The 12,183-nt window shown below is 36.3% G+C and overlaps 1 protein-coding gene across 3 annotated transcripts; it reads right to left on the bottom strand.

Annotated features, from left to right (window-relative positions):
- Positions 1 to 99: 99 nt before the first annotated feature.
- On the bottom strand, positions 100 to 4,209 carry klhl10 (kelch-like protein 10). 3 transcript variants are annotated; one of them, XM_066404721.1, is made up of 9 exons: positions 3,850 to 4,209; positions 3,362 to 3,793; positions 3,114 to 3,311; positions 2,784 to 3,055; positions 2,478 to 2,729; positions 2,243 to 2,423; positions 2,061 to 2,191; positions 1,534 to 1,778; positions 100 to 454 (listed from the first exon to the last, which is right to left on the bottom strand). In XM_066404721.1, the coding sequence occupies exons 1-9, from the start codon at positions 4,041 to 4,043 to the stop codon at positions 320 to 322; spliced, it is 2,040 nt and encodes a 679-aa protein (XP_066260818.1). In that variant the 5' UTR covers positions 4,044 to 4,209; the 3' UTR covers positions 100 to 319. The 3 variants fall into 3 exon arrangements, with proteins under 3 accessions (XP_066260818.1, XP_066260816.1, XP_066260817.1); XM_066404719.1 differs by having other exon boundaries at positions 288 to 511; positions 3,850 to 4,207; XM_066404720.1 differs by having other exon boundaries at positions 292 to 511; positions 2,784 to 3,010; positions 3,850 to 4,205.
- Between the last annotated feature and the right edge of the window lie 7,974 nt (positions 4,210 to 12,183).

Consider the following 12,183-nt stretch of genomic DNA (forward strand, 5'->3'; position numbering starts at 1 on the left):
TGATGATTTTCCCTTTTAGGATCGCTCCTCCAAAGACTTAATAGAAAGTCAATTTACAACCCTATTAGGATTACATTCAATATACAACATGTCCGAAGTACCAAAGAAGTTTTGCTGATGAGCATTCTAGCGCTACTTCACTCTGGTCACAATTTACAACATAACTGAGCCCGATTTACGCTAACTAATGTAATTTCAATGAAATCAGTAATCTACATAAATGAGCAGAATTCCAATTACTAGCGTCATGTAATGAGCAAACAAATCCCTCGAGAAGCTTGACTGCACAAAAACTTCTTTTAGTAACAAAAAAAGTCTATTATTGTATGTCTACGTTGTCTTCATTGTGGTTGTCGATATCCATGGGTTGGGGATCCGGATTGGGAACGGGGTTGGGTGGTACTTGGGCGGGTTGCGCGGCAGGAGGCAGGGCTGGGTTGAGGTTGGCGTTCAGCTGTTGAAGTATGTTAAACTGCTGCATATTAATATTAACAGCAGCGGCAATGTTTTCCTAAAATACAACAGAGGAAATCGACTACTTTTAATAGACTAAATTCAATACATTTTTTCTGAATAATAACAGTGCTCCTGAACTGCTCAAAGGTATTTCACCCACCCCATCTTGTGGCAAGTTACGTAACACTTTTAACTTCTTTATCTTGGACACCCCGTATACTTTATAATGGCTCTAACGAAAAGTTTATAAACCAATTTCAAATTAAAACTCCCTATAGGTATTTTAGTAGCGAACCAGTTCCGGACTTACGTTTAGAAAATTTTTGCTTTATGTTTTGGATCTGGCCTAGACTTTTCCGAAACAAAATTTTGCAACACCCTGTATAATTTTCTCTTAAAAATTAACCCTAAATGAAATTTAGTTAGAGTTTTAATTTGTAATTAGTTTGTACACTTTTCGTTAGAGCCACTATAAAATATACGGGGTGTCCAAGATAAAAAAGTTGAAAGTGTTACGTAACTTGCCACAAAATGAGGTGGGTTACGTAACACCCCATTTTAGGGTTAATTTAGGGTTAATTTTCAAGAAACATTTATACAGGGTATTGGGATTTTTTTTACTTATATTGAACCGCTTCTTTTTGACAAAATACTACGAATGTGCATTCTATTTTTAATATGAGTTTTTTTGCGTCTTCTGAAAAAGTTCTCCTAAAAAAGACAACTCCTCTTTTTTACTCCAGTCCTTTCGAATAGTAGAGTTTTCGGATATGCCTAACAGAGGGAATTTTCGCAGAGATATCGTCAATTTCCGAGGTATAAACACTATCAGTGGTGTAGTCAGTTTCCGAAGATTTTATCAATACGCAGATTCGATGGCATCGGACTGAACTGATTTATGTTAAGAAGAATAATACTTGTATTTTTAGTTTAGTTTGGGGTTGGGTCGGTTTTACCTCAAGTCTGTTGAAACCTAAGCAGATTTCAATCCTTCACCCTGATTATATAGAAAGAAAAGCTGCTACTGCAGCCCTGACCACTCGTATTCTTTGTTGCAGCTCCAACCAGACAACTTACCTGTGCATTGTTATTATTATTGTTAACATTCCCCGCCATGTTCCGCTGATTTTCAAGTGCAATCATTTTTTGTCGTTTCTCCTCCATCAGCCGGTCTCTGTGCTTATGAATGTAATCTTGGACATTAGGCAGACCATCTATGACGCACGCCGATAGTGCAGATCTATAAATATTCATGTCTGTGGCTTCATACCATTCGTTGGTTTTCTCATCGAAGCACTCAACGTGGTAAATCGTCGTCACTCCTACGACAAACATGTCTTTGTCTAATCTTAAATATGCCTGAGAGATTATATTTGCAGGTTGAAAACCACCTTCAAATTTTAATCTGTGCACCTCCCTTTAACACGCCTCTCGTGTCTCTTTAAATATTTATCCGCCCTTAGAGCAGCCTCAGCGAAATATCCGATTAATTGTGAAAATTTAATTTTTAATGAATTGGAGTGTGATAAGGTGTTTTTAACCTCAAGGCTCACGCGGAAAAAGTCCGATAATAAAATAGCACACCAAAAGGTGAAGGAACTCACCATTAAAGCCTCCAATGGCAAAAATCATGTCGTCAATAACTTCAATGGCAAAATTACTTCTGGGATTATACATGTCAGGAATGGTGGTCCAGACATTGTTCTGAGGGTTGTACTTTTCCCCGCTACACATCCTGATTGTTCTCCACATTAGCCCATAATAGAGCAGTCCACCATGTACTAACCTGGAGATACCATTAAATCCCCCAATCACATACACTTGGTCGTGGTAAGCTATGCACGATACCCCCGATCTTCTAGACCTCATGGGAGCTATCAGTGACCACTGGTTCAGTTCTGGGTCATACACTTCTGCTGAGTGCATGCACTCTTGCCCATTGAATCCCCCAGTAATGTAAATTTTTCCTGATAATTTAGCTGTGTTTAGAACTTCGAGGAAAACAAAATAAGAATTTGCACCATTCAGAGTACAAGCGCTGGCATCAGACCTCTGCATGTTCATGGGCGCAATCAAGCTCCATTGGTTGGTTTTATAGTCGTATTTCTCAGCCGTATTTTGTCTGTGATGCCCATCGTACCCGCCCATGGCGTAAATTTGGTCATCCAAAACCGCAGTACTCACGTAACACCTTCTGGCGTGCATGGGCGCAATCTCCCTCCATGTCTTCAGGACAGCGTCGAAACATCTACATGAGTTGAAGTAGTCCATTCCTCAGGAATAAAAAATACTTTTCCTACGATTTCAGAAGCCCTTGGAGCCATTACCATCAAATCCACCAATGACGTAAATGTTGAATCCGACCACAGCAGTCCCGTGGTATGCCCTGGGCCCGGTAGGATCGACCTCCTCTACTTTGACCCACCTATCGGCCCTGGTGTCATATGTTTCGATAAAGTTGGTAGGAGAACCACCGCTCCAGCCCCCGATGGCGAACAAGATCTCATGGGGAACGCGGGGCCTGGCGATTTCTGGAGTTACCACTTCACCATCCCTGGGAGACCAAATTAGTAAGAATTGGGAGCCGCTTAATGAGTTACTAGAAGCCGGATTGGCCTGCTGTAGTAAACCCTCTGAGTACCAGCTGGATTCTCTACCTGTGAGTGATCATTTCTAAGTCATACAAGAACTTCAAGGTCTCAATGATCATCGGCCTGCTGGCCTCGCAGCCAGTCACATATGGGTGGTCTTTGACTCTCTCCAAGAAGAACTGGGTGTCCAATAGCCCCAAGCGAATACACTTCATTAGGTCTACAATGTGGACTTTCCTCTCCTCAGTAGAAAAATCTATCCACCTTCAATTAATCCATCAGTGCTGGGTATGAATCCTAATGGATGAGCCTACCTCAAAATGATTTCCCAAACGGTCTCCTCACTTTTAACGTTCAGATTATCGGCATTGATAATTTCTTGCAGCTCCCTCAATGAGAGGGAAAGTATTTCACTACTTTGTGCGGCTATTTGGCCAAAGTTCTTCATGATATACGTCCAGCAAATAATAGCCAGGTCTCGGCAGAAGTGGGATCGAGCAAAAGTCAAGATTCCTATGCTGTTAGCAGGTTTTAAGATCGTTTCCAGGTATTTGCAGCATAACTCCAAAGCACCCAAGATGCTCAGGTAGTCCGCAGCTATGAGAATCGAGTAGACGTTGTCATCATCTAGATCCAGTTTCCTCAAGTATACGTAGACCAACAGAGTCTGCAGCATTTCCGATGAAACTCCTGGTAAGTGCACCTGATTCTTTTCCTTGTTGTGTAAAGTGGTGGTGAACAAGGCTCTACAAGAAGTGCCCCATGGGTCCGCTATTTCATTATATGGGATAAGCATGGATACCTGAAGTAGGCACTGCAAGCGCACAATATAGCCCTATGGACTGGAATTTCGGATCCATCATCAAGTATAATGGTTGCGTCACATAACTGGTTGTTTTCTTTTAATTCGAAAAGGGCTTGCATAGCCTGGATACTCATGCATCGTCCAGATCCTAATTCCATGGGCTTACCAACGGTGAGATTCGCCTCTCCCATTTCATTGTTGCAAGCCAGATTGTAGTAAATTTTAGCAATAGAAAGAAAACACAAGAAATTTAGTCGAAGTGTGGATGATTACCAGAAAAGTGAGAGTGAGATGTCAAGTGCTAGTCAAGTGATAAATGAAGGTAAAGGTAGTCTGGTTCTTCTCAGGTAGATGTAGGTCTGCACGGAAAATTTCGAATGTTGGGAATTTTGTATCATATTTTTATATCGAGAATTAAACCAAAAAATATTCTTAGATGTACTGAGTCCAAGCTAAGGAAGGTCACTATAAGAATCTTGGAAACGGTAAGAGAGACAAATTTGGTTAAATGGGAGAAAAGTTGTGTAATCAAAGGCCTAAGAAAATGGCATTTAGAAATCTCCGAAACACTTTCTGGTTTCTGGGATATTTTTAAACAATTGAATTTTTCGTTTTTCTATATTTACATACAAATATTTTACATATTTTCTTTCTGGTGTTAACATTGGACCTGGACTAAAACCATCGGTTTGGTCTATATCCAATATTAACTTCCCCACAGCAAATTTTAATGTCCTTTAATGTGGTGTTGTCAATTTTTTAATCCGACGTTTCGTCTTTGCAGAATCATCATTAACTTCATGTTTTTAAATAGGGTTCGGATCATCTATTATCAATTTCAGAAAGCCCTTTTTATTCCGAATACGAAGGTGTGTAACACTTTATGGTTTAATCGCGTTATAGTCGTTTTTTCGGCCTTAATTAAGAAATTTCTTATTACGGACCTATATTAGTTTTTTTATTTTTATTTATTAATAATACAAGACATAAAATCTAAAAAAACAACAATAAACGGATACAAACAAAGCAACTAAATTTAGAGCGTATGTGTGAAAAAACGTTCATTTTCCAAGCACAAAGAGGACTTGTACCTGTCGATTCTAACATCCTAGTCGACATTTAAGTATATAGTATTTAGTAGTAGACATTTAAGTAATACTGACAAATTCTTCCAAAACTAACCCCCTCAGTTCTTGTTCTATTAATAATAAATAAACACTATATACAGGTCCATAATAGGAATTTCCTTGATTAAGGCTGAAAAAAAAGTAAACCGCAATTAAACCATAAAGTATTATGCATTGATGAATTCGGAAGAAAAAAGGCTTTTAGAATCTAATATCAGAATATTCAGACCTTATTTAAAAAATTGACGTTGATGATGGTTTTGTGAAGACGAAATGTGGGATTAAAAAACTTATAATGCCAAGTTAAAGGGTATTAAAAGTTGTTATAGAAAAGAGCCATCAGTTTTGGTCTAGATTTAATATTAATGCAAAAAAAATGTAAAATCAAAAAATCAATCTTTTCAAAATATATTAAAAACCATTAAACAAAGGCCTAACTGTCTAAACGCCATTTTCTTAGGCTTTTGATTACGCAACTTTTTACTTGTTTAACCAAATCTGTATCTCTTACTGTTTCCAAGATCCCCACAATGACCTTCCTTATTTCGGACAGTGTATACAGGCTGGGTTTTTAAAAAGAACAAATGTTAATGTTTTAAAAGTATGCCGGCAATAGAAAATTTCAAAAGCACGTTTACCATAATATAATATTGAAAGATGGTCGAGGGTATGATGAATTCACTACCCTCTACCAAATGCGCCCCAAGTTATTTTTTTAATAGCACAGGCATGGCTACCTACCGCCGACATATCGTCGGAAAGCATTTTCAATAAGCTTGTTCACTGGTACCAAAGTTTCTGAAATTCTTCCCCCAAATGTATCCGATAATAAATAAATGCAAAATCCATGGGGAAGACACCTGGGTGTAGAATTAAAGGGTTTTCATCAGGAATAAGTAATAAAACTGAGAATTCAAAGTTTTATTACAATTAAATCAAAGCGTAAGATTTGCTGCTCAATATTATTAATTTTTCATAATAAATGTTCAAAATGTTGTCCGTTATTTTTCACGCAAGCTTATAAACGATATTCACATTCTTGACATACATTGACAAAAGTTTTCCTAAGAATTGCACAATACTCAGTGATAATTCTCTGTCTCAACGCTTAAATTACTTCTGGTTGGGTTTGAGCACTACAGATTTCAAGTGCCCTCACAAAAAAATCCAAGGGTGTAAGATCGGCAGATCTAGGAGGCCATTCTATTGCTTTTCTCCTTCCAATTAATCTTGCAGGGTAATTGTTATCCAACCACTGCCAAATGTGCAAAACAAAATGCGGCGGTGCCCCATCCTGTTAACATCTTAGTAAATTTTCATCCAGTTTTAATTCGCCATTTTCGTCTTGCTGATTCTCTAGCACATTAATTACCAATGGTTCAATAGCATTCTAAAAGGTCACGGTAGATTTCACTATTCAAATGCCGTCAATAAACAAAGGTCCTATGATAGCATCTCAAAGGATCCCGGTTCAAACATTCAGTTTTTATGGATATTAAGTGCGTTTTTCTCTCATAATATGAGAGTTTGAATTACTCCAAATTCTCCATTTGTGCCTATTGAAAGTAGCATTTAAGTAAAATGTACATTAATCACTGAAGCAAACGTTTGGCAGTACTCGGGGCTGGTTGGTAATCAAAGCTTGGATTACCTCGGAAATGTTCAATTCGTTAGTCTGGATCATCTTCATTCAGTTCCTGATGAAGTAGAATTTTGTATGTATGAAATTTGGGTAATTTGAGATATTTTCGAATCGATGCTGTTGATAGTTAAATTAGATGTTAGTTAGAGTTAAATTAGGTGCTTGACGAATAAACAATGATGGAAATTGTCCGAGAATTTCGATGCAAGCAAGCTCATCTAAAATCCAGGGTTGATTCCTTTTTTACTGGCCGCAGAACCAGTTTCTTCAAATTTCTATATTTATTTCCTAATCTAGGAAGGATTAATGTTTGTTTCAGGATGTTGCTGGTAAAATATTTTTATGGTAGGTAAAAAACATCATTGTTCAACACTACAAATAAAAGCGATTTCAACCAGTTCCGCAATTAGATGAACCGTGTTTCCATTGAAAATTTGCGGGAAGAACCATGAAGTGAAACTCGTATAATAAATAGAATTCGTCGAATCACCGGGTAAAAAGACATTCATAAATGCCGATAAAAGAAAAATACCTATTTTTTTACATTTAACATTATTATTAATTCTTTGATAACGATATGCCTCAAAAACGTGAATATCATTTGTACGCTTGCATGGAAAATAACGAACATTTTCAATAACTATTATAAAAAATTATTAATATTGAGCGGCAAATTTCATACTTGATTTAATTTCTATAAAACTTTGAATTAATTATTCAATAAATATATATAAAAAAAGAATAAAATAGTTCTATTACTTATTTCCGATTGAAAAAAATTTCATTCTAGGCCTAGATATCTTACTCATGGATTTTTCATTTTAGGCATTGTCGGAAACATTTGGGGGCAGAATTCCAGAAGCTTTGGTACTATTGAAAAGCTTATCGATAATGCTTTCCTACGAAACGTCGCAACCATGCCCGACTTGGCGTGGCTGAGGTGCATTTGGTAGAGGGTAGTGAATTCATCATACCTTCAATCATATTCCCTCATCATATTATGGCATACGTGTTTTTTTAATTTTTCCATTGCCGGTATAATTTTCAAGATATTGGCATTTATACTTTTAACATGTTAACCGCCACGAAGTCCAAACCATGGGTTTTACTTTTTCTGTCAAATCGGCTCCGAAACCCATACACTGGATTTCATTTTCAAAGTTTTGATTTTTGGCATTTTTATAATAAAAATTAAATATATATGACAGTAATTTAATCAAAAAATCATTTTAAAACAAAGTTTCGTTTTGGGCCCCATCGATTAAAAATTCAAATGTACGGTGGGCGGTTAACGTGTTAGAATATCCACCCTGTATATTATGTGGGAATAAAGTGCGTTCTGGTTTGCAAGTGTCAGGATTATGAAGCTCTTGCTGTAGCTAACACTCAGAGATTTAAAGAGAAATATTAACATATGTGGGGCTCATTTTGCGTTGGGACGCTCAAAAGCTCTCCAACTCTCATACGAATCAGTTGGTTCGCGTGTGTGCGCATAAACTGGTAATATGTGCCCATAACGTGCACGGCGGCACACGATGGTTGAACAGTGAACGTGTTAAACACGGAACAAAAAAACGAAACGTTAAACAAAAAATTAAGCAAAATACCTGAATTACAAGTAAACCTTGTCCTCAAAGGGGATGCCCGAATCGATAGCTTTTCCAGTAATAATTTTGTCTCCTGTAGTAGAGAGTCGTTGTTGTCCATTTCATGGTACTACCTGAGAGGTGGGCGGGTTGAATATCGAGATATGTACAACTAATTAGTAGTATAAAAATATTATGAAGAAACTTAGCACTAATAATTTTGCAGTGGATTATTTTGAAATTTTGGAGCAAAGTCAATTCAAAAAATCGCACCAGTCCACTGACACTTTTTTGAAAACATCAGGAAGGTAAAAATAGAAGGTGAGTCAAGAATTTCTTTAAATTGATGATTTCATTTCATTTTGTTAAATTATTTATAATATTTTTTAATTAAAAATCAATTAATTAATTTACCAAACAGCTAGTTCTGAAACAACACTTCTGGAATTGTACAGTTTTATCCGAAACACATAAATTATTTTGTTCTACTGTCTCATCGTCTTCTCTTTCTTATTGTATATGCTTTTTTATCTATTAAAATTTTATTTATTTTAGGACTAACTCTTACCCATTGCAGCCTCAACAATTCTAAAAAGTACTTACGCGCTCAAAATCCCCTGGTTGAGGTCTAGAAAAATTAGTATCGATATAGTAGCACAACACTACTGGTTCTTCATCTTCGATCCACCTCAATGGCCAGTGGAGTTGAGATTTGAGCAAAAATAGGGCTGCTGTAGACGTCATAAATAGTCCCATTACCTGGGTTTCCCCCTTTCTATCGGCAATAACATCGAATGAAAGAGTATGAATTTTACCTCATTTCAAAATGGCCACAAACCCTTATGTGCAAGCAGAAAACTACTTTTTTCCAGGTTCGAAGATATTGCTGCCAGACTTTCATGGAGAAGGTATTTCTCGGAAATCGCCTTTTAGAGAGGCCTATTTCAAAATGGCGCTTCATCTAGATTAGCAGAAGTATCTAGTCATAGAGACACAAAAAGGATATTTTTTCTTGATATAGAAAGCTTCGGAATCAGTTTTGCACCGGTTGTATTCTAACGACTTCTGGATCAGCTATTGGTACAACTTACTAGCATGTTGCTATCTGGATGATACAAATCTTTATCTTGACCATGAATCTTCTGTTGAGCTTTTCTGGATAGAGACCTGACAATCTTTCAGTTCAAGTCAACTCTGAGGATTTAATAAAACATTACGTCATGTGCGTGCCCTCCATAGGAAGAGAAACTCACCAACAAAGCTTGCAGAACACAAATTTGAGTCATTTATTATATTTTTTCCATCTTTCAAACAAAATTAAGGCTGTTCGCCTAATTTCCTATATACATATTTGATAGAACTTAACTATAGCTGATAATGACCAAGAGGTCTATGGTCTGAAGTGAAACCAGGATACTCCACACAAGTGAGTACCTTTACTTGCAACCTTTACTCTACCTTTACTCTTAATCATTATCGGTTTAGATGAGATGGATGGCATTAAAATTATTCTTCAAAAACGTATTGAGAAACCCTAACGATTCACTCTTTATTCCAATTTCTGCGAACCTTTCTCAATTCTATAATAATAGAGGATCTTTGCAACACTCAGTATATTCTAAGTGAGTGGAATAAGTATCACAACGTGTGGAGATCTAGCAACTTCCTAATCCTCATGATTTTGTGATACCAAAACTTGTCAACAAAAATATACACTGCAACCATATTTTCCTGGATCCTGGATGCTCTGGATTCAGGAATTTCTATTGAAGTATAGGCTAGGACATAATAAAAGTAACACAGGGTGAAATAAAACCACTGTATGACATAATTTAACACAAAGTAATATTGATATATTTACTTCATAATGTGATCAAAAAGTTAATAAACGTAAGTAATTGCAAGTAAAAATAATCAGCCTTATTTATAGATAGCTTTAGTGGCCATTTGCGCCTTACTAGAGTCCTTAATAGTTGTTTCCAATATTAATGCGGAATGAGCAATATTATAGCCATGAGTGGGAATTTTACCACACGAGGTTTTGTAGACCGAGTCGTAACCACATGAGTGCGTTAATATGCCATACTGCACGTATAATGTACAATATTTTATCTACAACCAATAGAATACAAAACTTATATATTTATTTTATTTGTGACAGTTTTTATCTAATGCGTGGTAAATTATCGCAATATTCATAATAATCCTTTGAAAAAAATGTGTTATTTGAAAATAAATCCTGGGCAAACATTCAATCAACTCTCGTAAAAAATGTGCAAAAGTCTAGCAATATTGAACATTTTTCAATAAAATTGAAGAGTTTGGAGTTATTTTTAATCTACAGCCCTCTTTTTCCAAAAACACCCATATCTGATTCAAAATCTATAAATAGTGCTTCATAGCTGAATGATTTCTCTCTTCTTATTAGATTTTTTAAAAATTTTATATTTACGTGCGAATCTTTCATGAAATTCAAGGTCTCTCCAATCGAGGTGATAATAGGAAATTCAATGATGCGGCGCAGCCTAATTTCCCAACAGTTTTTCAACATCTGAAAAATGCCCCAAGTCCCCAAAAGGGAGGCCATCAACATCATGGCGGTAGCAACGCCAAGGGTGACGGCACAGTACATGAGCATATCAGAGAATTTTGTGAGTTTTTAAATTATGACTCACAACAAAAGAACTCAAAATTTCCAGCTATGTTTGTGTACTTTTCCCCTGTTCTCGTTATTATCACCACCACGGTGATGGTGGCCTTCCTTCTGGGGACATCGAGTATCTTTTAGGTATGAAACCAATGCAGACGTCACTGAATTTCCTATTATTAACCCAATTGAAAAGATCTCGAATTTCACGGAAGATCGGGATGTACATATCACGTTTTTGAAAATTCAAATAAAGAGAAAAAATTGGGTTCCACAAGGACAAACACCACTCAGGTGTGGAGAAATTGGGGATCCTCCCTAGCAAGTAAGCATTACTTAGCAAGTAAAATCATATTGGATCAAGTTGAGCAAAGAAGTCACAATTTCGCATAGAGATTTTATATAATAGACCTTTTCTTTGTGGTTAAATTACTTGATTAGCATTATAGATTTTACGACTATAGTATGTCAAGTAGCTATATTGAACTTTTTAATTTGAACACATAAGTATTAAAAAAAGAGCATGTTCTCTAAATTGGAAGGGGTAATGAACCTTGTGACATCACTAGTGTGGTCATAAATCTCATTACATCACTACTACAGTAATGAGGCTCCTTGCATAACTAAAAAAAAATGCTGAAATGAAGCGTTATGGTGCAGAACGTATTATAAAATCAATTAATAGAGGGTGTTAGACATCCCATGGCTATAGCAGCCTACTTAAGTTCTAATATCATTGTCAACACGTCTGTTTTTTCATTTTTCAAATTTTCCTTTTGTCAACGTTTTGCAAGTTCATAGTATTGTTCGAAGGACTTGTATGAGTGCAGCGATAGGCCTGTTATGAAGGATAAAAATAACTGAATTTGCCCCTATAAAACTGTCCACAAACACAAAAACTGAGCGATTTCTATCAATAAGGCTGAATGTTTCTGTCGCTTTTTAAAGGTCAAAATTAAAAATCTATTGGCAACCTTACCAGGAAAATAAAAATCCCCATAGGAATGAGTCAATGGTCAACAGAGGCTGAAAACTAGACAGGTACTCGATAAAAGGACATTAACAAATTGGCCTTCGACGGTTTAAATCACAAAACTCTAAACGGTCGGGCAATGCAAAGATTATAAAATTTGTTTATAAGTGATTTAGGCGGCTAACCAACAGTCCCTTAATATAACAATAAATAGTCTGTATTCTGTATATTTTTTCTAAAAAATCCAAACTGGCATTTACTTTTCGGGGATTGACTATAAGTATGGCCCCAAATGGATATACTCGTAAATACATAAGTAATAATTAAAAATCCTTCTCATATATCATTTTTAAATA

This window comes from Euwallacea similis, chromosome 36, assembly GCF_039881205.1.
Source record: "Euwallacea similis isolate ESF13 chromosome 36, ESF131.1, whole genome shotgun sequence".
Classification (NCBI taxonomy): Eukaryota; Metazoa; Arthropoda; class Insecta; order Coleoptera; family Curculionidae; genus Euwallacea; species Euwallacea similis.

Excerpts from the sequence above, each read along its gene's own strand:
- klhl10 (XM_066404719.1), bottom strand. The coding sequence starts at position 4,043 with ATGGGAGAGGCGAATCTCACCGTTGGTAAGCCCATGGAATTAGGATCT. Across the intron at positions 3,312-3,361 it reads GTTTGGGAAATCATTTTGAG|GTGGATAGATTTTTCTACTG; the intron begins GTAGGCTCATCC and ends GATTAATTGAAG. Across the intron at positions 3,056-3,113 it reads TTAGAAATGATCACTCACAG|TAACTCATTAAGCGGCTCCC; the intron begins GTAGAGAATCCA and ends TCCGGCTTCTAG.